General features: G+C 33.2%; 4 protein-coding genes across 5 annotated transcripts in view; all 4 read left to right on the forward strand.

The window, feature by feature from the left end:
* The window catches only part of DAT (Sodium-dependent dopamine transporter), a 285,224-nt gene that overhangs the window by 23,039 nt on the left and 234,685 nt on the right, over positions 1–27,500 (forward strand). The gene's annotated exons all lie outside the window — the stretch shown is intronic.
* On the forward strand, positions 13,419–14,420 carry LOC137644798 (A-kinase anchor protein 5-like). Its single transcript, XM_068377695.1, has 2 exons — positions 13,419–13,930; positions 13,976–14,420. Exons 1-2 carry the CDS (start codon positions 13,419–13,421, stop codon positions 14,418–14,420), a joined length of 957 nt encoding a protein of 318 aa, XP_068233796.1.
* Positions 14,643–15,527, forward strand: LOC137644800 (A-kinase anchor protein 5-like). Its single transcript, XM_068377696.1, has one exon. The coding sequence runs from the start codon at positions 14,643–14,645 to the stop codon at positions 15,525–15,527; it is 885 nt and encodes a 294-aa protein (XP_068233797.1).
* On the forward strand, positions 16,059–16,583 carry LOC137644801 (germ cell nuclear acidic protein-like). The gene has a single exon (XM_068377697.1). The coding sequence runs from the start codon at positions 16,059–16,061 to the stop codon at positions 16,581–16,583; it is 525 nt and encodes a 174-aa protein (XP_068233798.1).

Here is a 27,500-nt window from a genome sequence, read left to right on the forward strand (position 1 = left end):
TATATATATATATATATATATACATTTGCTCATATTGGTTTTAAACATCAAAAGACATTCTCTGTGGCACGGGTCATCTCTTAAATCATTCTATGGCTCTAAATGTCTTAATTCTGAGCATATTGACGGCAGAGCAGGTACTGCCCTGAACAATTCAGGCGCCACCAAAATCAAAGAAACTAGGAGTTCAACTTGATATGCTATCTTTTATAGTTTATTCTTTAATTCATCTTATAACATTCCGCACTGGACTCCTTGCCCTGTTGGGTAATTTGGGCTTGTAGTATTTTGCTTTCTAATTAGGGTTGCGGCTGGACTGATAATTAGGATAATGATTATTATGACAAAAGTATTGACTATATCTGAAAGGATGGTGGATGCGATGGGAGGTGAAGAAGCGAATTTAAAATAAGTTTAATGGCTGGAGAAGAGTATCAGATGTGGTACAGAACAAAAAAGACATCAGCAAGTTTAAAAGGGAAGGCTTTATAAGGAGGGGATAAGAAAAGCTATGCTGTATGATTTGTAGACCTATTTTTAACCAAGGAGGCAGAGTTGGAAGTTGCAGAAACTATTATTGAAGTAAATGTCAGAAAAAAAGGTTTCTTCATAATATATAGATTAAACAGGATAGACCACCAGGAAAATCGAAGACACCAAAAGTGTTAATAGGCGCGAAAAAAGAATACCAAATAAGTAACTTAAATGAATCACTTTTCAGACAATATAAGGTAAAACAATCCTTTACTTTGAATAAAATGGACACAAGATATTCCCCGGAAAAGTAATCGAGAATATTACGCCACAAATATAAAGTCTAAAGTAAAGTTGAAAGATTAAAAAAACCATAATGTCCCTATGTTTATGAAGCCATTGTACAATAGTCCCCTAATAAGAGCATAAGGCTTCCCTTTTGTAAGAGCAAGACCACCAGACAACACTACACCTTTAAGTGGAAAAGAATATCCTTGGCAATTTGCTTCTAATGTAAAATAAACATAAGGAATTGCGTTTTGTATGAGGAGAGTGAAGTGGTATAAGAATCTCACTTTAGTGAGGATTTAAACGAAAATGACAAATAAAAATGAGAAATATCCGTGAGAATAAAACCAAAACAAGATATGTGATGAACAAGAAAAAAAAAAAAAAAAAGAGGTTTGATTTTATTACACGAAAATGTATGACCAAATACTGTACTTCAGGATTTATAAGAAATTTTATCCATGACATTAGAATCAAGCATATGGCAGAGAGAGAGAGAGAGAGAGAGAGAGAGAGAGAGAGAGAGAGAGAGAGAGAGAGAGAGAGAGAGAGAGAGAGAGAGATTATCTAGTCAGAAAAAAATTCAAGTAATATATGAATTTTTTTTATAATTTAGTTATAATGCCATTATAAGAATTAATGGCTGGTAAAAAATTCGAAGAGAGACTACAGGACCAACAAAAAGCGCATTTTTACTCTTAAAACCATCTCATATACAATGAATGGAAATGGTCCAAACAAATATATGATTTATTTTCCAGTTAGATTAACTTCATGTGTGGAAATTCTGTCAACATAATGTTTACCACAATACACTTGAAGTTTTACAACAAATATTTAGTTAAAAACAAAACGCACCGTTCATACGTCATAATTATGATGATCAAAAAGCGTGTTATTTTGTTGTCTGTAAACAAAGACACTTTTTACAGCTGAAAGCTATTTAGGGGCCTTATAATTATATTGTTTACAGATGATATTAACCAAATGATTTAAACTTGAGCATTCTAGAATGGATGCTTATCAGTATGCATAATAATATAGAAAAAGTGTGGAATAAAGCTCCCCCATATAAAAAGTAAGTGTTTGAATATGTATATGTATATATATATATATATATATATATATATATATATATATATGTATACCGGTGTATATATATATATATATATATATATATATATATATAATGTATATATACTGTATGTATGTATGTATGTGTATATATATATGCATTAAATATTTATACTCTATATATATGATTATATATATATATATAATGTATATATACTGTATGTATGTATGTATGTGTATATATATATGCATTAAATATTTATATTCTATATATATGATTATATATATATATATATATATATATATATATATATGTGTGTGTGTGTGTGTGTATATATGTATACTGTATATATATACATATATATATATATATATATGTATGTATGTATGTATATATATCATTTCTCTCCTGTAACGCTCCGAGGGGAGAGAAGTGTAGTCATACCCTGGTGAAAAGGGGTTCTTCGAGAGGTACACTCGGAAACCACTCTCCCACAAATTGCCAAACCAACGGGTTGTAGTAAGGAAAGGGGATAGGGGTGGGAAGGGTTGAATCTGTGTGTGCATATCTATCTAAATAATTAGACATTTTATTACTTTCAAAATAATGAAAAAATGACAAAAATCATTTATTTCTCAGGGAGGAATATATGATAATCCTGTCTGTATAAACTCCATTAAAATACTATTAACAACGGACTCAAACAACAGCTGCTATTTCGCTACACAATGGAACCTGGGTACATCATAATTACCATACGCAGCCCCATAGTCTTTTATAATGACTTGCAATGAGGAAGCTTGTTAATAACAAATAGGACAGAATAGCCGGAGTAATGAGGACGCGATATATCATCAGGTTTTGCTATACTGGGGTTCGAACCTTATTGTTTCAATATATCAAAGTACATAGGGAATATTCCTTTATAATAATAATGATGATGATAATAATAATAATAATAATAATAATAATAATAATAATAATAATTAAGATATTTTATTAATCATCACGCGTGTGAAAGAAATAAATTGGAGGCAGTAACATTAATCTGGAAAATATTAAGAAAGGAAAAAAAAGAAAATTATTTTCAAACATTATTTTGAACTTTTGGTTTATTTCCGTCAAATTAAGTGTCCCCCATGAAGCCAAATTTCACAGTCTTGCATTGTTAATTAATTATATCCTTTTGATGTGTGTATTTGTGGCTGTTCTTTTCCTGTCATCCTTCAAAAGCCTACCTCCCTTTTGACCTTCTCCCTTCAAAGTACTATAATTATGTAATATAATCTCAAAAAAATTAAGTTATCGCTTATTATTTCCAAAATTTCCAGTTTATGTACAGTTGGACACAGGAATTCCTGGTACACCTCGCTCTCAGGAGGTGCACCCTGCTACATAATTACTGAGTGGTGAGTTCCTTTGTGTAGCCCGGCCCACAGCCTCCGCCATCTCTCCCTACGCTACCTTTTTGTTTACTCGCCGTGCAGTAAAGGTGTGAGAGGGTGCACTTCAGAAAGAGGCGTGCCAGGAAATTGTGCGTCCAACTGTATGTAATACAGAAATCTAGTAAATAGAGCAGTGATATGAACTAAATGGGGAGTGTCATTTTATGAATGTACCTTTCAGTGTACCCCATTTCACCAGGGACAGGGTATGACTACTCTCTCTTCCCCATGAGATAGCAATAATAATTGTTTCTTTTGAATAAACAAGCAAAAACAGTGCAGCAGCTGATATCTGCTGATATACATCTCTCTCTCTCTCTCTCTCTCTCTCTCTCTCTCTCTCTCTCTCTCTCTCTCTCTCTCTCTCTCTCTCTCTGTCAGGAAGAAGAGATTCTCCAAGGATGATATTTGGAAGAGATATAGTTTTCTGGTGATGGAGTTGTGATTAGTGACAGTAAAAATAAAGTGTCTTGAAATACTCGCAAAGTTTGAATGCGGGTTTGTAAGCCGCAAAAGATGTTGGCTCGTATAACATATCCAATTGAATGTTATGGATGGCAGTAAAACAATGAAGAGGTGAATGTTCAGGAAGGCAAGGCAGAGAGTACCAATATTGATGTATTGATCTATTAATTTCAGTAGTGTCGTCTTTATAACGATAGCTATCAACAATAGACGCGTTTCTTTTCTAGACATAAACTAACATAAATATTATAACTTTAATAACATTTACACGTAAAATAAGTTTAATTCCTATGAAAAACAAAACCTCCTCAGGTATATGTATATATTATATATATATATATATATATATATATATATATATATATATATATATATATATATATATATATATTCATATATATATATTTATATATATATATATATATATATATATATATATATATATATATATATATATATATGTGCAAATGCATCTGTTTGTAGGCCACTGCAGGACAATGGCCTCAGACATGTACTTAGTCATGTCTCTGGTTTGACTCACAGCAAATTAACCTTGTGTGGGTGGCCCTGACAAACTTAATTTTTTTTAATGAGGCACATTTGCACTGACTCGCAGCGGTGGCCTTTTAGCTCGGAAAAGTTTCCTGATCGCTGATTGGTTAGAATATTCTTGTCCAACCAAGCAGCGATCAGGAAACTTTTCCGAGCTAAAAGGGCAAGTTTCCTGATCGCTGATTGGTTAGAATATTCTTGTCCAACAAATCAGCGATCAGGAAACTTTTCCGAGCTAAAAGGGCACCCCTGCGAGTCGGTGCAAATCTGCCTCACTAAAAAAATTTGACTGTAGTACAACTTTGCTTATCACGGCGATACACAAACCCTTTCACCACGTTAAGGTATCCCCACTCAGAAGGGGATATGATTTATACTGTATACAATTTTATTTTTCAAAAGCATTTATTACACAAACATTTCGTATGATAAACTTCCAATAAATTAACATGAAAAATAAAAAAAATAATCTAAAAACAAAATTGCTATCAATTCATATATACTGTATCCTTCTTCTGAGACCATATGTGTCCCTTGTAGGTTTTCCCTTTATTGAAATCCTCTCACTAGTCCATCCTTCAGATACCCACCCCTAATAATATTTCTACCATTCAACTTTCTGTTATTTGTCTTACTTTATAGATCAAACTCGTGTTATGCTCATAACTAAGTATACTTAATATAAGTTTTATTCTTACGATATTCTCTCCACTATATATATTTATAAACCATCTTCATCTAGTGTGAGCTAACACATATCTTTCTTCGCAATTATTTTATCATTCATTTTATCTTTATAAAACGTACTAAAGAGAAAATATTTCCAGCAATCAAGCCCTATCCAGAACTCATTCCAACATTTCTTTTTTTTTTTTTTATTTTAATCCACGTTTACTCCAGTCATTCCACACCTAACCAATTCCACCATATTTATCTTTATCACTTACATGTATATTCAAGTAAAAAGCAAAACCAGCCACTTTTGCTCTTTAAATTTTCAAACTCTTTGGGAAACATTATATAATTCTCTCTTTTCATCTCTCCTGTATGATAAAGAGCAAGTGTCCGACTATATATATATATATATATATATATATATATATATATATATATATATATATATATATATATATATATATATATATATATATATTTTTTTCGTGTTACGCTGAAGGCTTGAATCTGTTTGTATGCGCGTATGTGTATATATATCTAAATATTTAGCCGGGTTGCGTACGCTCGTTTAATATAAAACATAGGGTTATCAGCACCATATTAACCCCAAGCCGCTCACTTACAACCAAAATCCCTAGTCTAACGTTCAGCATCCTTCATCATAATCATAAGGTTTATCTCTTCGCAACTCAAGATATTCTTCTCCGTTGTTTCTAATGGTGTCCGCAAAATAAGTTTACTTTTGTATTACTGTGTATTTCAATATTCAGCTTTTTCTCATATAAATCAACTATCGTACATTTCTGCTTTTCCGTACCTAATATGGATATGGGGTATCGGGTTGCAAATCACCGAATTTCGGCTATTTGGTGACGTCTGCGTCCAAAAAATACGTGGAAAAATGCCATTTTTTTAAAAAAATTTTATTTCGCAGCATCCTGTATAGTAAAATATGTTATAGTAAGTGGTTCGAGGAAAGTCGATCTATAATGCTCTGGAAGTTTTCTTTACACATATATATACACAGACATACACTCGTATACACGCATATATATGTATATGTATGTATATATATATATATATATATATATATATATGTATATATATATATATATATATATATATATATATATATATATATATATATATTGTGTCATGCATATGTATAAATCACAGGAAACGTGATGCTCAGATGCAAAATGATTACAATGAAAATATAGGATCAGGTCATGACTAGTTTCATGACATTTCTTCAGAAGTATCACGAAACTGGTCAGGTCTTAATCCTATATTCCTATTTTCATTTCCTTGTGGTTATTTTGCATATACATAACACAGATACACACGCACACACATACATATATGTATGTATGTATATATATATATACTGTATATATATATATATATATATACATATATATATATATATATATATATATATATATATATATACATGTGTGTGTTAGTGTGTGTATGCATGTGTGTGTATATATGTGTAAAGAAAACTTCCAGAGCATTAGCTTCTCGTACACCTTCACTGATTGGTCATTAACCGACACGCACTGTACCGTTCACTTCTATCTTGTGCGGTTTTTTCTGCTTCCCAACTATAATTTTTTCCTTTTTAATACATTTTAATGAGATCTATCTAGAGTTCTAGACCTTCATACATTTTCATCTCTTCCTTCCTCCTAATACTTCTGCATTGTGTATATACACTATTTTTACCAACTCATTATTCTGAAATCTTTCCACACGACCAAACCACTACTAACCTTCTGATCCAGCCTCTCACATGCTTACCAATTTGCCAGTCCTATATTTTTCACATTTCTCAACCTTTCAATTTTTTTTATACCATATTTCTTTAAGAGAGTTAGCTCAGGAAATCTTTCATCCAGTCTGTGGGCATTACAAGCTATCTCAAATTTTGGCATACTTCCTTTCCTATGGCTCACCTACTCTCTCATTTTATGTTTATCAAGAATCTGTAATTCAAAATGTCTTTTCAAATACATAGCTTCTATGCTACCCTGCTCTGAATTAACAATAATCGCTTCATGTTCCTGGTTTCCATTCATCCTCATAACCCTTGTTGTCATGGTTTTCCTTTTGCAAACATTTACAAAATCTATCACTAGTCCCTTTAGTCTTTATTACCTCCGCCAACGAAGTTGAAAGGAGGTTATGATTTGTGTGTGTGTTTGTTTATGAACAGCTTCCTGGCCACAATTTTAATCGTAATGAAACTTGCATGGATTAACTGTTATGTAAGAAATTTGAAATGATTGCATTTTTGAAGGTCAAGGTCACGGTTAAGCAAAATGTCCAATTCACGTAATAAGCCATGAATTTGGACAGCGTTGTCGCAGACTTCAAAATTGGTTCATATATTAGTTTATGAAAATAAACCCCAATTAATACATGTTAAGGTCAACGGTGATGGTCAAGATCTAACTAAAGGTTGAGAAATAAGCTGCCGTGGCGAAGGTCTGCGCTCGACTGAGTGCCTCTCTAGTTTACTATCTGTAACCAGAACTTTATCTTCTGCAAACATCAGGTTATTGGAACTGTTTTCATTACCCATCATCTTATCCCACATCTTGTCTTACATTTTGCATCATTCTACACACATGAGGATGTTGAACAGTCATGAAAATTTAACGCATTCTTAACTCAGAAGTCCTTTTGCATTAAACTAGTTAATATCTTTTCTACAAATTGTGACGTAAATTATTTTATATCACGAAAAACGTTTTATCATGCCGAACAAATTATCATGAATGTATCATGCTCACAATAACCTCAGCATTGTATTATTGTCGATACTATAAGGAAAATTATTTAGCTAAAAGTAACTCGCATACAGTATTTTCACTATACTTTCAAAATTTTCATACAAATGTTTCAAAAGAAACACTTCGTACATACACCATTATCCTCGTGTAGACCAAAAATAATCCTTCTATATCAATACTTCTGTATTCTATCTTGCTTTTTCAATCAAAAGTTTATCATCGTTCTGTATACTATCAAACACATCAGCCAGAAGAATTGCTTTTTCTTTTGGACAGTTAGCGATAGAAACTTCTGATTTAAAGAAAGGAAGAACTGTTAAGTATACACAAAAAGTTGATATTGGCAGCTCACTTTTATGTCCCTAAATTGTACTAGAAAATATATAATTGTTAATTCTAATCATGATTCAATTTCTCTAGTAATTAGGAATGAGCAATCTAACCTCGATGTGTCATACGTATTCTAAGATTGATTCAATATCTCAAGCAGACTAGGATGCTTTGGCATATAGGCTGCTTACAGTTGTAATAAGATGTGCGTCTTGTTCTTTCAAATATAAATTTTGTCAATATCAGTATTAATCGCGTTCCTTTTGGTGTGTTTAATAACCATATAAAGGACAAAGCATGTTTCAGTGACGATCGTAAGTGGGATAAAAAAGAGGTTTATCATTTCTGAAACAGAAATAGATCAGATTTCACTTGGAATAGCCATACTCAGTTAAGACCTGTATCTCATAGAGTTCATGCTTCAGATGAAGATGGGTATAATTTGAATGGTAAATGAATGCTTTCTCGTATAACTCAGTAACATGATTGGCTGAAAAAATCTCCACCATTTTGGTGTTGACTAGACAATTCCTCTTTTACTTAAATCACAACTCTCTGTCACTCACTGTCCAAAGGAAAAATCCAGTACTTTTAGTTAACATGTTTTATAGTAAGGATATCCATGAGTTACTCAATCTTTCTGTCTTGTTTTTATGAACCAAAAACAGTGTTTCAGTTTTTGGTCCTATAGATACAAAATCTTTTACTTGACCTTGATTCTTGTAGAGTATCAAGGTCTCTTGGTCTTTTTCCTGCCCCTAAGCGTTCTGTCATATTTTACAAGTTAGCGAGAATAGGCTCTTCTTGCATTTACTGGAAAGGTTTTAACGTTACTCCCTTAGGTAACTAACTGTGGTAGCAGTGGCTGTAGCCCTGCTGATTACCACCCAACGTCTGTAACTCTCATAATTATTACCTAAAGGTTTTGAACATCTGTTGGTAAAACTTATGAATTAATTTGCTGAAAGTAATAATCTTTTTACATGTTTACAGTTTGTCTTTCGCAAAAAAGTTCTTATTTGTGATCTAAAAATGTTCAGTTGTGCAGAAATCATTAGTCCCTCGTCTACATATTCAAACAATGGGAGTTCGTGGATCTTTCTTTGTTTACCATTGAGTATTTAACGAACAAATTGTTAAGAGTAGTTGTTGATGAGCACCATAGTGCCTAAAATAATGGGATCTCTGGTGTTCCTCAGGGAAGAGTTCTTTCCATTTCCTCATACATTATATACAGATGAGGATTGGAAATAATCTTTCTTCTTATGGAGATGATAAGATAGTTTATGTATGGATCAAACCTCCTAAGTGCCTACATGTGATTGCTGAATATTCTAGCAGATATCTAGCCGAAATTACCGCATTGTGTAAATTATGAGAGGATGAAATTAAACTCAAACAAAACTAAAAGGATGATTGTCAATAAGTCAAGGACATTAGATTCCCCCATCTTTTCATTGATATTTATTTTTATATATTTAAGTGATTTCAAATTCTAGGTGACCTTGATTGCCAATTCAGCTTTGAGAAACATATCAGTTTATTTTTCAATTGCACGTAAAAATCGGTACATTTATAAAAGATTTTTGGGTTCCTGTCTGTTTTGGGTATTTTATTTTACTTTAAAATGATAGACAAAACCTGGAGTCTGATAAATTAATTATCCCGTATCTGTTGTTCATTATCGCTGCGCATGTTTATAGAGCTTTCCTCATAACACTGGTCATACTTTGCTCTGAGATTTTCCTAGACTGTACCATTCACAAAAAAGTATTAGGTATGCAGTCAGTTCTAACAGCCTCTTTTTTCCAGTAGGGCTTATTACTATACATCATTCAAGAATCAAGATGCTTTATCCAGGCTGTAATCTTTCAAGTCAATCAGTTAAAACTTCAGTTTATAATTGATGCAACCACTATTTTATTGAGTAGTTTCTTTTAACTTTTTATTATTATTATTATTATTATTATTATTATTATTATTATTATTATTATTATTATTATTATTATTGCTGCATCGTCAGAATTCAATTTCTTGTCCAATTTCTCAATTCTACGGACAATTTTCTTTTCAGGGTTGCTACATTCAGCTAGCAAGTTGGCGAAGTTCATCAGGTGGGTGAAGAATACAATTCAGGTTTAGGCTGGATGTAATTAATACAAGTACAAGTAATACTCGAAAATTACAACAGGTAAAGTTAGGAGTGGATTGCGTTGCAATCCACTCCTAACTTTACCTGTTGTAATTTTCGAGTATTACTTGTACTTGTATTAATTACATCCAGCCTAAACCTGAATTGTATTCTTCACCCACCTGATGAACTTCGCCAACTTGCTAGCTGAATGTAGCAACCCTGAAAAGAAAATTGTCCGTAGAATTGAGAAATTGGACAAGAAATTGAATTCTGCCGATGCAGCAATAGTATTCAACTCCACCTGTTTGAAGGAGGGTCTCCTACCAAGATATTTCTATTATTGTTATTATTATTACCTGTTAAGCTACAACCCTAGTTGGAAAAGCAGAATGCTATAAGCCTAGGGGCTCCAACGGGGAAAATAGCTCAGTGAGAAAAGGAAACAAGGAAAATTAAAATATTTTAAGAACAGTAACAACATTAAAATAAATATCTCCTATGTAAACTATAAAAACTTGAGCAAAACAAGAGGAAGAGAAATAAGATAGATTTGTGTGCCCGAGTATACCCTCAAGCAAGAGAACTCTAATTATTCATTCAACATTGTTAGTAACTTGATTTGTTTTTCCATCACGAATTACAGTTTGGTTTGTGAAGAAAATAAAAGAAGGAATTTGATATCCAGGATGAGCAAGAGTGTATGCAAGATAGGAATGAATGGTGTAATATATGTAACGGGTTTCGAGGTGCTGCTGATTACTAAGCTATATACTGTAGGTGTTTGAAGCTACTAATGCTAGGAACTTTACACCACAAGGGTTCATCCATGATTACGTTGTCAAAAGATCATTGTGGCAGTAATTATTGCCTGTTAAGAAAAGCGATATATACATACACACACACACACACACATATATATATATATATAATGTATATATATACATATAGATCTATCTATCTATCTATCTATCTCAATATATATATATATATATATATATATATATATATATACACAATACTGTGGGTAATACATTTATTTATTCTATTTGCTCTTTAGTTGATTGGATCTGTCTTTTCTTTGACGTTCGTTGTAATAGCTGAATATGAATGAATATTATGTATTCAAGACACATTTAATAGAAGTCTTAAGTTATATTTTCACCACTCTGATACTTGACCTTAATCCCTCTCAGTGGGTCAAGATTTATATTTTTCTTGTGGAATGTTTCTACTCCTTTTATTTTTCTGGCTTTTTGTTCTTGTTCAACTCTTTAGATACTTACTTGTTTTGATAATGAAAATGAAATAAATTTATGTTACTAATACCTCTTTTGTTAACACTGTTCTTGTTCTATTATTTATAGTTCATTCAACCATGTTTGTCATAGAGTAGTAACACTAACTTTTCACTTTCATTTTGGAGATGTTTTCATGTAGGAGATATATATATGTATATACTGTATATATATATACATATATATATATATATATATATATATATATATATATATGTATATATATATACTGTATATGTGTATGTATATATATATATATACTTTATATATATACAGTATATATATATATATATATAGTATATGTGTATATATATATATATATATATATTGTATACATAAACTTATATACACATTTATACATCTGAGTACACACACATATGTATATATATATATATATATATATATATATATATATATGCAGTATATATGTATATATATATATATATGTATATATATATGTATATATATATATATATGTATATATATATATATATATATATATATTGTTTATATAAACTTATATACACATTTATACATCTGAGTACACACTTATATATATATATATATATATATATATATATATATATATATATATATATATATATATATATCTCGTATGCTGTTATAAAGTGTGTTTATTATCTAATATTTATTGGTTGGATTCGAAGACACGTTTTTTTTTTCTTAATAGAAACAAACCTATCTCCTTGTAGCTCATTGCCACCTCCCTTGTACACTACTTGATATATCTCTGTCGCACCTCAGTCAGGCATTTACGCCATTTCAATAACATGCATTATAAGTTAATGAAAGAGTCTAAAGGATTTAATTTTTTGGTCGTATTACTTCCTATATTATAATATGAGATCATATTTTTGCTCAAGTTTCAAATTTCATCATTAACCGTAGATATCGAAGCCAAATAAACCGTGGATATCGAAGCCGAATTAAGCGTGGATATCGAAGCCAAATAAACCTTGGATATTGAAGCCGAATTAAGCGTGGATATCGAAGCCAAATAAACCTTGGATATTGAAGCCGAATTAAGCGTGGATATCGAAGCCAAATAAAAAGTGGATATCGAAGCCGAATTAAGCGTGGATATCGAAGCCAAATAAACCGTGAATATCGAAGCCGAATTAAGCGTGGATATCAAAGCCAAATAAACCGTGGATATCGAAGCCAAGTAAACCGTGGATATCGAAGCCGAATTAACCGTGGGTATCGAAGCCAAATAAACCGTGGATATCGAGGCCGAATCAATCGTGGATATCGAAGCCAAATAAACCGTGGATATCGAAGCTGAACTAAGCGTGGATATCAAAGCCAAATAAACCGTGGATATTGAAGCCAAATAAACCGTGGATATCGAAGACAAATAAACCGTGGATATCGAAACCGAATTTACCGTGGGTATTGAAGCCAAATAAACCGTGGATAACGAAGACAAATAAACCGTAAATATCGAAGCCAAGTAAACCATGGATATCGAAGCCGAATTAACCGTGGTTATAGAAGCTGAATTAACCTTGGATATCGAAGCTGAATTAACCATGGATATCGAAGCCGAATTAACCGTGGTTATAGAAGCTGAATTAACCTTGGATATCGAAGCCGAATTAACCATTGATATTGAAGCCAGATTAATTGAGGATACCGAAGTCGAATTAACCGTGGATATCGAAGCTGAATTACCCATTGATATTGAAGCCAAATTAACCATGTTTTGAAGCCGAATTAACCGTGGATATCGAAGAAGAATTAATCATTGATATTGAAGCCAAATTAACAGTGGGTATCCAAGTCAAATTAACTGTGGATATCGAAGCCGAATTAACTATTGATATTGAAGCGAAATTAACCGTGGCTACCGAAGCCAAATTACCCATGAATATCAAAACCGAATTAACCGTAGATATTAAAGCCAAATTAACCGTGGTTATCGAAGACGAATTAACCATTGATATTGAAGCCAAATTAACAGTGGCTACCCAAGTCGAATTAACCGTGGATATCGAAGCCGAATTAACCATTGATATTGAAGCCAAATTAACCGTGGCTACCGAAGCTGAATTGCCCGGAGATATCGAAGACATATTAACCATTGATATTGAAGCCAAATTAACCGTGGCTACCGAAGCCAAATTACCCATGAATATCAAAACCAAATTAACCGTGGATATTAAAGCCAAATTAACCATGGTTATCGAAGATGAATTAACCATTGATATTGAAGCCAAATTAACAGTGGGTACCCAAGTCGAATTAACCGCGGATATTGAAGCCAAGTTAACCATTAATATTGAAGCCAAATTAACCGTGGCTACCGAAGCTGAATTGACCGTGGATAACGAAGACATATTAACCATTGATATTGAAGCCAAATTAACAGTGGCTACGTAAGTCGAATTAACTGTGGATATCGAAGCCGAATTAACCATTAGTATTGAAGCCAAATTAACCGTGGTTACTGAAGCCGAATTACCCGTGGATATCGAAGAAGAATCAATCATTGATATTGAAGCCAAATTAACAGTGGGTAACCAAGTCAAATTAACCGTGGATATCGAAGCCGAATTAACCATGAATATGGAAGCCAAATTAAGCGTGGCTACCGAAGCCAAATTAACCGTGGATATCGAAGAAGAATTAATCATTGATATTGAAACCATATTAACAGTGGGTACCCAAGTCAAATTAACCGTGGATATCGAAGCCGAATTAACCATTAACATTGAAGCCAAATTAACCGTGGCTACCGAAGCCGAATTAACTGGGGATATCGAAGAAGAATTAATCATTGATATTGAAGCCAAATTAACAGTGGGTACCCAAGTCAAATTAACCGTGGATATCGAATCCGAATTAACCATGAATATTGAAGCCTAATTAACCGTGGCTACCGAAGAAGAATTAATCATTGATATTGAAGCCGAATTAACAGTGGGTACCCAAGTCAAATTAACCGTGGATATCGAAGCCGAATTAACCATTGATATTGAAGCCAAATTAACCGTGGCTACCGAAGCTGAATTGACCTAGGATATCTAAGACAAATTAACTATTGATATTGAAGCCAAATTAACCGTGGCTACTGAAACCAAATTACCCATGAATATCAAAACCAAATTAACCGTGGATATTAAAGCCAAATTAACCGTTGTTATTGAAGCTGAATTAACAGTGGCTACCCAAGTAGAATTAACCGTGGATATCGAAACCGAATTAACCATTAATATTGAAGCCAAATTAACCGTGGCTACCGAAGCTGAATTGACCGTGGATATCGAAGAAATATTAACCATTGATATTGGAGCCAAATTAACCGTGGCTACCGAAGCCGAATTATACATAAATATCAAAACCAAATTAACCGTGGATATTAAAGCCAAATTAACCCTGGATATTGAAGATGAATTAACCGTGGATATCGAAGAAGAATTAACCATCGAAATTGAACTCAAATTAACAGTGAATATCGAAGCCGAATTAACCGCGGATATCGAAATTGAATTTACCATTGATATTGAAGCCAAATTAACTGTGGCTACCAAAGCTGAATTAACCGTGAATATTGAATTTGAATTAACCATTGATATTGAAGCCAAATTAACTGTGGATATCGAAGACGAATTAACCATCGGTATTGAAGTCAAATTAACCGTGGCTACCGAAGCCGAATTAACCGTGGTTATCGAAACCAAATTAACCATTGATATTGAAGCCAAATTAACCTTGACTACTGAAGCCGAATTAATTGTGGATATCGAAGAAGAATTAATCTTTGATATTGAAGCCAAATTAACTGTGGCTACCCAAACTGAATTAACCTTGGCTACCCAACCCGAATTAACCATGGCTACCCAAGCCGAATTAACCGTGGACATAGAAGTCGAATTAACCGTTGATAGTGAAGCCAAATTAATCGTGGCTACCAAAGCTGAATTAACCGTGGATATTGAAGACGAATTAACCATCGATATTGAAGCCAAATAAACCGTGGCTACCGAAGCCAAATTAACCGTGAATATTGAAACCAAATTAACCGTGGATATCAAAGCCAAGTTAACTGTGGATAACAAAGCCAAATTAACCCTGGATATTGAAGCCGAATCAATCATTGATATCAAAGCCAAATTAACTGTGGATATTGAAGCCAAATTAACCGTGAATATCGAATCCAAATTAACCGTAGATATCGAAGCCGAATTAACCATTGAAATTGAAGCCAAATAAACCGTGGCTACTGAAGCCAAATTAACCGTGAATATTGAAACCAAATTAACCGTGGATATCAAAGCCAAATTAACCGTGGATAACAAAGCCAAATTAACCCTGGATATTGAAGCCAAATCAATCATTGATATCAAAGCCAAATTAACTGTGGATATCGAAGCCAAATTAACCGCGAATATTGAATCCAAATTAACCGTGGGTATCGAAGCCGAATTAACCATGGATATCGAAGCAGAATTAACCATTGAAATTGAGGCCAAATAAACCGTGGCTACCGAAGCCAAATTAACCATGGACCTCAAAGCCCAATTAACCATTGATATTGAAGCCGAATTAACCGATGATATTGAAGCTAAATTAACCGTGGATATTGAAGCCAAATTAACCGATGATATTGAAGCTAAATTAACCGTGGCTACCGAAGCCAAATTTACTGTGGATATTGAAGCCAAATTAACTATTGATATTGAAGGCAAATTAACCGTGGCTACCGAAGCCAAATTAACCGTTGATATTGAAGCCAAATTAACCATAGATATCGAAGCCAAATTAACTGTTAATATCAAAGCCAAATCAACCGTGGGTATCGAAGCCGAATTAACCATTGATATCGAAGCCAAATTATCTGTGGATATTGAAGCCAAATTAAATATGGATATCGAAGCCAAATTAACCATGGATATCAAAGCCAAATTAACCGTTAATATCGAAGCCAAATTAACTTTGGATATCGAAGTGGAATTAACCGTGGATATCAAATCCAAATTAAACGTGGATATAGAAGTCAATATTTCCTTTCCTGAATCCTGTTATTAGTAGTATTACAATTGCAGTTTAATTTGGAAATAAAATCTTTTTATTTTTAAAACTATTTTTCTTGCTGATTTTCACTTGTTTCAACATCATCTATAAATTGTAAACTTATGCTACCGTTTATGAACCTGATAAATTCCATGTCTGATTTTTCTTTTAATTGATATGAAACTTGTGATTTTCGAAGGTTCCCAATGGTCATAAACATTTATTCTTCCGTCTAAGTACGTATATATCTGATCATATGAGAGAGAGAGAGAGAGAGAGAGAGAGAGAGAGAGAGAGAGAGAGAGAGAGAGAGAGAGAGAGAGAGAGAGAGAGTGCATCTGTATTTCCCGTTTCCCACCAATAGAAGAGTTAGAAAGTAAAATAAAATTTGAATGAAAAATATGAATTCTCGGTTAATTCCCAGTTTACTTTTTATCCCCAATGAACCCAGCCAGCACACCAGTACTCCTGACGACGCATCAACCTTACTGTCGTCAAAGCAGCGTAAAATTGATTCCAAAAGAAAATGAATGCGTCTTTTACAACGACCTCTCTAGAATGTATAAGGTCAAATGAGGTCTGACATTCACGGAATTCATTTCGACTTGATTTTCTGTTACTCAGTTGACTCTTCTCGGGATACCATCGGTTCTGTAACGCTTCCGTCCATCCTGAGGGATCTGCAATAATGACTAAATTTCCTGTCTAAAATGTAAAAATAAAAATACTTGTCCCTGGCTTTGAAATAAATCAAGAAATAACTTTCGTCGCTTTTACGGATCTTTTCAATTATTCAACACGCTTAAAGGTGGGCTGACATGGCAAAAGTAACATGACTCAGAGCCATATATTAATAAACACTTTGCCGTATTTTCGTTTATTGATAATATTAATTACTCCTGCCGGTATAGGCCTCAACCATACTCGCGAAATTTGGTAGAGGTTGCTCTGCCATAGTGTGACGTCATTTAGAGACAACGTGACTCGGCCACCCGGTCTGTTTACAATCGGCTAACCACGTGAAAATGCATTCGGACAACGAACACAGAGTATATTTGTGCAATTTTTCTATTGATTTGGATGATGTAAACGAAAGCGATGTAGCAGATAGAGAGGATCGGTCATCAGCAATTTTGTAACCATATTAGTACGAACTATATGAAGAAATTAACCAGTAAAACAGCAACGAAGTTCGAATTTTTTCCATTAAGAAATAAGAGATATAAAGCAAAAAATTCTTCATAAAGAAAGAAAAATCATAACGGAATAGAACACACTAGGTATTTCTGGATAGAACTCTCAGATACGGGGAAGAATATTACACAGTAAATTCATCTCTACAAAATCTGCAATAAATAGAATGTCACGTAGTAAATATATCTATACAAAATCTGCATTGAATAATAAAAGAACATGCAATATTGTGGACTGTTGAATATTGCTTAATTTTAGGTATTTGAACTAAAATGTTTGTAATTTATTATGCAGGAAGGAATAAAATATCACTGAAATATAATAAGCTGAAAATAATTAGATAAAATTGATGAAATTAAGGAAAATAAATTAAATGGATAATATATTAAGATTTAAAGTAGAGACATGGTGCTAATTTACGAACACAAGTATGAGAGAGAGAGAGAGAGAGAGAGAGAGAGAGAGAGAGAGAGAGAGAGAGAGAGAGAGAGAGAGAGAGAGAGATTTTTAGTAATTTTTTTCTTATTTCTTTCACTTGAACGTCTATCATTTCTCTTCCGGAGTCATCCTCTGGTCTCTATTAAGGTCTCATATGAAATAATCATTATTTAAGTTGAGGATTCTAACCAGAGGCCATAATATTATTCAACTTTTATATTAATCCTTGGAGTTAGTGTATAAAACGTGTTTGACATATTTTATATCGATAATATATCCAAGGTCCTCAAAAACAATGTATTTGTACATTACGTTTCACGTAAAGATTCACATCTTAGTAAATCACGTACAAAAATCTCTGTAAAATTTGTAATACTTATTCTAGAGGAATACATTTTGTATAGTTGCTCAACACTGCTCTAGTATCAAAAGTCCCTTTGTATCTTGAGCATCAACTGGAAAGCACTTTATGACTGATTCATGGAACACCATGAACCTTTAATTCTGAAGGCTTTAGATATGCGTGCGAAAGACTAAAGAACTAGGAATGCATATTCCGAGAATATGGAATAGGAATGCTTATTCCAAGCTTGGATTAGCAAATCCTGCTTGCACAAAGATAAAGGGGATAAATCTACATTGAAATGCTGATATTAAATCTCAAGCTTTCTGTGCTGCTAGTAAGGGCAGGGGTTTTAGTAAGATCTCTTGATATAATGTCATCGTCAATGTAGGTTGGTGAAATAGGATGATAGATTTTGATAGTCTTTTTATGTCACTATGGAGAGAGAGAGAGAGAGAGAGAGAGAGAGAGAGAGAGAGAGAGAGAGAGAGAGAGAGAGAGAGAGAGAGAGAGAGAGAGAAGGACGATCAAACAATACTGTATTTTTCAAATTGAATATGAAAATTAAGAGAAAATATCAAATTTCACCATTGCAAAAACAATTTTAAACATTTTTGACTAGCTGCAGATGTTTGATTGATTGATGGATTTCGTAACCTGGGGTTAGAAATGTAATGTAAGTAAGTGTACTTGTAATTATTTGTATAATCATTATTATGGATTATTCTGTTGTTGTTATAATGATGATGATGATTGAAATTACTAATATTAATATTATTATTTTGTGGTTGTTGTTAACATAATGCGGCCAAACGAGACCATTTGTTTTTAAGTAATGTATTAAAGTATGAAGATTCTTAAGCCGCAAGGTTTGGCTGGGCATCCCATTCAGCCCGTGTTTTCTTAACAAATTCATCCTTTGGGAAAAAGTACAGGAAGATATTTTCACTTACTGTATTCGAGCACCCCGCTGCAACACACCTGCAAGGCATTACAATGCATAACATTTCAAACCATCGATACAAAATCACTTTTCCAACAAACAGAATCTTCTGTTCTGGCAAATCTAGATTGATTTCATCCCTTCTCGCTGGAGTCTCTGCGTGACGTCACAGATCCTTCCCGCCCAGCGCCGAAACGGAACCGCACATTTATGGCGGGAAAATAAATGGCCCAAAACCCGGTAATAAACCTCCAATACAAAATAACGCGGCTGTTAATGAAACCTAAAACCAATCACTTTGATTCTGTTGTGTTTTTAATAGAAAGAAGATGCATTCATCATGTCAGCCCACCTTTAAATGTATGCTTTTAAACCAAATTTGGATATAAAAGGTTAAAGTATCAATAAATTCTGAAAATTACTGTTAGTTTTCTAGATTGATAACTAGAGATATCGACTGAGAACTTTTCTCAATGGCACGAATATCAGAATTACTAAAACTTATAAAAAAGTTTTGCATTCAACTCATTTTATAAGTACCAACAACTAAATGATTGTTTAATACAACTATTGCTCTTCTTGCGACTTTATTAGTCCCAATATATAGCAGGGTCAGCCACTCGAGTTTACGTTCTCCTATTTCTGTTCCTTGCATAATCTTTCCCCAGTCCCACCCCACCTATATAACGCCTCACCACATCCATCCTTCTGTTCCGCCGACGTCCCACACTCCTCCACATTATTAGTATGTTCTTTGCTCTCCGATTGGTTCCTTTTCCTACATTATTATTATTATTATTATTATTATTATTATTATTATTATTATTATTATTATTATTAGCTAAGCTACAACCCTAGTTGTAAAAGCAGGATGATATAAGCACAAGAGCTCCAACAGGGAAAAATAGCTCAGTGAGGAAAGGAAATAAGGAAATAAATAAACGATATAAAAAGAAATAAAAAATAAAAAATAAAATATTATTAAAACATTAACAATATTAAAACAGATATTTGATATATAAACTATAAAAGGACTTACGTAAGCCTGTTCAACATAAAAAAAAATTGCTGGGAGTTTGAACTTTTGAAGTACTACCGATTCAACTACCCGATTAGGAAGATCATTCCACAACTTGGTCACAGCTGGAATAAAACTTCTAGAATACTGTGTAGTATTGAGCTTCATGATGGAGAAGGCCTTACTATTAGAATTAACTGCATACCTAGTATTACGAACAGGATGGAACTGTCCGGGAAGATCCGAATGTAAAGGATGGTCAGAATTATAAAAAAATTAATGCAACTTGCATAATGGATATAATACCTCGGACTAGTTTCCATAACCTTATCTCTTACATTACATATACAACACATTCTTATATCGTGACTGTCTTTCCTTTCCAGTAGTGATGTTCCAACAATCCATCTTACCATCCTCAACTCGGTTCCATCCAACAGTACTGCCCCTTTCCTCTTAATTATTATTATTATTATTATTATTATTATTATTATTATTATTATTATTAGCTCAGCTACAACCCTTGTTTGAAAAGTAATAGCTTGTAATAATAATAATAATAATAATAATAATAATAATAATAATAATAATAATGATAATAATAATAATAATAATAATAATAATAATAATAATAATATGCACATCCTAAAACGTACCAACCTCACGTTTTAAGTTCGTAGAAAATATTATGAAAAGTTCTTTTTGGACAGTTCTTGAAGCCTCTCACTCAAAGTGGTACTGGCAATAACATTTTAGAGATTAGCAATGAATACTAAATTAACCTCTTGTTTTGTTAATTTTTTTTATAGTTTATAAATGAAATGCTTATATTAATGTTGTTACGGTTCTCAAATTATCTTATTTTTCCTTGTTTCCTTTCCTCACTAAGCTATTTTCCCTGTTGGGGCCCCTGGGCTTATAGCATCCTGCTTTTCCAACTAATGTTGTAGGTTAACTAATAATAATAATAATAATAATAATAATAATCATCATCAAGATGAGATTAAAGACAGCAAGTTATGGGCCATATATCTATTTTTGGCATTTCTCTCGCTGTTTCATAGAGAGATAAAAGCTTAATTAGTCTTTTCACAGTCCAGCGATAACATTCCCTCTTTTTTTTTTTTTTATTCTAATCCAGAAAGGGAAAGTCTAGTTAATTAAGAATCTAAAAGTAGAAAAAAAAATGTCTTCGCCTGTAAGGTATGTGAATTTTAAAGCAATACTCAAAAGAAGCATAAGTCAAAGTTGGTAAAATTATTAAAAATTTTCATTAGTAGCGTATTCGAAATTATTTTGCCTCTAGGTTTTAGAGAATCGCCCCTGAATTAATTATTAATTACAACTCTCTTGTTACTGATTTGTTGATATAATGTTTATTTGTTGGGAACAGTAATGAAAAAAGATTATGGAAGCAATCAAATTAATAGAAAAAAATGGTTCCCTTTTCAATTATTTACATGAATTGAAGTAGCCATTGAAATCTTTTTTCCTAAGGGTTGTGGTGGCCTGTTGGTAACGTCCATGCATGGTGATTGCCAGAATGGGGTTCGATTCCCTCTCAAACTCGTTAGTTTCTTTGGTTACTGCAAACTTACTATCCTTGTGAGCTAAGGATGGGGGCTTTGGAGGAGCCTGTATGTCTATCTGCTGAGTCATCAGCAGTTATTGCCTGACTCTCCCTGGTCCCAGTTTGGATAGAGAAGGGCTTGGGTGCTGATCATATATATATATATATATATATATATATATATATATATATATATATACTGTATATATATAGTTTATATTAGGAAATATTTATTTTAATAATACTCTTTTTAAAATATTTATTTTTTTCCTTGTTTCCTTTCCTCACTGGGCTATTTTCCCTGTTGGGGCCCCAGGGCTTATAGCATCCTGCTTTTCCAACTAGGGTTGTAGCTTAGCAAGTAATAATAATAATGATAATAATAATAATAATATGGTCAGTCTCTAGGGCATTGTCCTGCTTAATAGGGCAATGCCATTTTCCCTTGCCTCTGCTATTCATGAGTGACCTTTAAAACTCTAACCTTATTTGCAACAGACTCACTTCAAGATACATCCACTTCCAATCCTTTATTGAATCAAAATGTGAAATTAGCACAGAAGTTCCATTTATTATACAGGAAAAGTAAACAGAAATACACGATAAATTTACTCAAATTAATCATAATCATAAACTATTTCACACTACTCCTGCTTCGCTTGGAAGCTCTACCAAGGGTAACTCTCTTCTCCAGTCCCATGTCCCTTGTAAGGATGCAGATCTGATTATACATGTTGTTCAACAGGGGTGGCCAGGATTCCCCTCGTCCCCAGGCAGACGATTCCCTCGTACCCCCCCCCCCCCCCCGACACGTTCCTGCGTTCGTTGTAAGCTCTGAAGGAAGAGTTAAACAAACTGTTGGTTGTTTGCCCCAAACAAACACTTTCAAACACTCTCACAAGGTTTAGATAGTTGTGTGCATGTGTGAAAAAGACAATGAGAAATGGGTATTATTATTATTATTATTATTATTATTATTATTATTATTATTATTATTATTTTAAAAAATGAGAGATGGGTATTATTATTATTATTATTATTATTATTATTATTATTATTATTATTAGCTAAGCTACAACCCAAGTGAAAAAAAGCAGGATGCTATAAGCCCAAGGGCTCCAACAGGGAAAAATAGCCAAGTGAGGAAAGGTTGGGGTATCCTATTGGAAACGTCCCTGCTCGGAGATCTGAAGGACTGGGGTTCGAATCCCTCTCAAGGTCGACAGTTTCTTGTAGTTTTTGCAACCTCATCATCCTTGTGAGCTAAGGATGGGGACTTTGGGACAGTCATCGGCAGCCATTACCTGCCTCTCCCTGGGCCAAGGCTTGGGTGGAGAAGGGGATTGGTCGCTGATCATATATGGTCAGTCTCCAGGGCAATATCGTGGTAGGGCATTGTCACTGTCCCTTGCCTCTGCCATTCACGACTGACCTTTAAACCTTCAAAACACTGTGGGATGAGAATTACCTCATTGAAGATCTCTCGTCTTGATTGAGTATGCACTTTCCACTCTAGCTACTCCCAGCAACAGTTGGCTAACAACTAGGTACTTAATTTCCTACGTAGGTGAACAGAGGCATACTCAATTATTTAGAATGTGCCCATATGTTCCCTCCTCGTCCGGTCCAAGATTCGAACGCGGATCTTCAGCATGGAAGCTGAGATACCGACAACGCCAAGGAGAGAGAGAGAGAGAGAGAGAGAGAGAGAGAGAGAGAGAGAGAGAGAGAGTGAGAGAGAGAGAGGTGGCTATAGAATAACGAAAAATAAAGGATTGTAGGTTGCTAAATATATATATATATATATATATATATATATATATATATATATATATATATATATATATATATATATATATATATATAAAATTTTAAAATGTTCTGATTTGATTCGATACAAATATTTCAAAATGAGAACCGCTTTTAAAGACTGAGCTCTTCAGTTTTTACATTACAGGCTGGTACAGTACTGTGCTTGAAATAATGGTTTGACACTAATTTATGATTTATATGCCTCCAAACTGTGAAAATCCATAGCCGCCATAAAAGGAGACGGTTGCTCCTTTTTCAATTGCAAAGACATTGCAATTATTCTTTCGTAGGTTAGTAATGTTCAATATGATTTGCAATCCTTTTCTCTCCGCATCTAATTTGTAATCTCTCTCTGCCTACTAGACATCATGATTTCTCTCAAGTGAAGTTCCTTGTGTAAAATGACCCTACCTCCAAGTCTTACTGCAAAGTGCAGGACATAAAGAAGCAAAGGGAAAGATACGACAATAAAAATTGCAATTGGAAAGACGAAAAAGAGAGAATGATGCAACATTCCCTTCAATTGGAAGTATAAAAGCATAATAAACTCCTTTACAGAAGAGCGATAATACCCCAAGAATAAAAATGAAAAATAGTATTAGTGGAAAAATAATAAATTCTTAGAATAGACAATCAGCGTTAGCATTTACATTGGCATTTATCGGTTGGGAATTTTTTTTTTTTTATCAGTCATAAACCCAGGGTATATACAATTGCAGAGATAGGAAGTATACTGTGTGGATCGTTAAATAATATTCATGGTCTAAGTAGGTTTAGAAATAATGGTTTATTATCTTTAATTTACTCATAACATAGTTATTGGATCGCTCTAATTTTTAGTACTAAAAACTGAACATATCCAATGAAAAGAAGCAAAATCTCACTAAAGAATTATAGAGGTCAATATTATTATTATTATTATTATTATTATTATTAAGCTACAACCCTAGTTGGAAAAGCAAATTGCTATAAGCCTAGGGGCTCCAACAGGAAGGAGGAAAGGAAACAAGGAAAAATAAAATATTTTAAGAACAGTAACATGAAAATTATTTCCTATAACTCAAATATCAATTGAGAGAGAGAGAGAGAGAGAGAGAGAGAGAGAGAGAGAGAGAGAGAGAGAGAGAGAGAAGGGAACTTCAACTCGTCTGTAATACAAAAATCAAATGCTACAACACAAATGTAAACATTAGAATTACCGGCAATTGACATTTTAATAAAAAGTAATGACGGAAAACTTCCGTTTTACACCGGAATCAACAAAACTGCAAAAAAAATAAGGATATGAAAATCCGGAGAGGAAATGTCATACTAGTTATTAATTACAGGAAACGAACGTAATCCTCGTAGTGACGTCACAACCAGGAATTCTAAGCCTACGGTGGAGGCAGGAAAGCTGATCATATTTCGGCTAATTGGAAGATTGAGAATAATGGCGAGTTGATTAATTATGTCTTTTTTTTTCCAACGAGCTGGATTTCATAAGAGAATTACTTAGCGCTAAAACTGCTGCAAAATGGGAAACTGGCAACCCTCGAATTTTGAAATGGGCGAGTGTTTACAAGCCAGACTAATTATTCAGCCAATCACAGGAGGCTTTGCATAACGGTAAATCCCTGCTGGGAATTGATGGTCTAGGCTTTCTCTTGGACGTCCAAGTGGTAATCCTGGATCTCTGTTTGACCTATTTCGATCGGAATAAAGCGGACGCTGCAATTTCCAATGAACTGGAGACATCTCCGAAATGTTGTTCAGCCTTGCAGCCCAAGGCGTCCGAGAATATCGAGCTGATATAGAGGCATATCGCGTCGTACTGTTGTTAGGATAAGTTTTTAGGATGACAAGTTTGATTGAATGTCTAATATTTCATTCAATAGTTTTGTGTTACTTAATTAGTCTCCCCCTTTTTTTTATCGAGAATTTTATGGGATGAAGATTTTTTTCCATACGTATTGCGTATATATATATATATATATATATATATATATATATATATATATATATATATATATATGTGTGTGTGTGTGTGCGCGTGTATTATGGTGTATATGTATATATATAAATGTATGAATATATATGTATATTTTCATACATATGTAGTTATATTTAAAAAAACATGGAGGAATATGATAAAAAAGTTTTAGCTAAGTGTCCGGGGTTACAATTTAGATTTCCAGTAATACCAAAATAAAAATACCTAGAATATCACAGGGAGAGGCAAATCTTTCATGGTTTCAGATTTTCTTGTAAGACAATGCATACCAGTGTACATTCGTATACAACATTTGAAAATAAGAAGATTCTTAGTTCATTCTTTACAAATACATCAAGTATATCTTAAATTTTTTATTTTAAATGTACTGTATTTCCACTTTACTTGTTTTATATAGGTATGAAATTTTCTATTTCTATCTATACGATTAGGAAATTTCATTTTACATCGTTGCTCCTGATGTAAAAGTTTACTCTTGACTTTATATATTTAAAGAAATATTCATTATTTCTTATTATTGAAGTTTTTACAACGGCGCATAAAGTAGAAGTTACAATATCACTATAACTCTTTAGAAATAAATTTCGTGGGTGTGTATGTATATATATATATATATATATATATATATATATATATATATATATATATATATATATATATTATATATATATTAATGAGATGTAATGTATCAACATTTATTCATTATGATGAAAAAGAATCCTCTTTTCGAAATCGATTTGAAAAATAAAACGAGTATACTAAGTTCTTCTTTAGGTTTTTTTTTTTTTTAATCTAAATTTACATGGAAAATTGATACAAGTTTGCCAAGCGGCTTTGTGCCATGTAGTATCTGGATTTTTTGATAAAAAGCTCTGAAGTATGAATATTAGCTCTTGTAATTAACAAAATTGAGCTCTCTATACTTTCCTTTTCCGCGTCACTCTCAATAACAATATTTTATTTATCAATTCATTGCATACATGCGTGTATATTATGCGTATATCAAATGAACGGTTGAATCATATAGCAGAGAGTTTTTTTTGTTCATTAAATTATATAATTTTTCACAGAAATTAAATGACCATTTGTTTATTTCATGAAAAAACTTCAGATTTTCATTTATAAATTGTAAGATTAACCTGTAACGAATAGAACTTATAAGAGCTAATGCTGACCGTAATTTTAATCGGAAATTCTCTGTAAAGATATACTATTTTCAGCGTATTTCAGTAGATTATAGGCGACCGTAATTTTTACCCTACATTGATATTATCTTTTACGGGTTGGTGACCGTAGTATCACTCCTGTATGTTAATATATTTGTTTTTAGGACGGTAAATGCCTGGCAACATTTATTCCAAGACTTTTACCGTTTTTATTACGGCAAATTTTTAACAGCGTAAGGTAAGGCATTGACTATTATACTGATTGACTTGGTGACAAACCTAACAGGTGGTGGTGGTGGGGGTGGAGTTGGGGGGGGGGGGGCGTGTCCTCAATACCAGCTTACTGACTGATTGACCCAGTAGGGGGGTTTGGCCTACCCCCTCCCCCTCCCTCCCAGCATACTAGGCTGACAACCCCACACCCCCTTTTAAGCCTCGACTCATCCCTATTATTG

Source organism: Palaemon carinicauda, chromosome 8, assembly GCF_036898095.1.
Source record: "Palaemon carinicauda isolate YSFRI2023 chromosome 8, ASM3689809v2, whole genome shotgun sequence".
Lineage (NCBI taxonomy): Eukaryota > Metazoa > Arthropoda > Malacostraca > Decapoda > Palaemonidae > Palaemon > Palaemon carinicauda.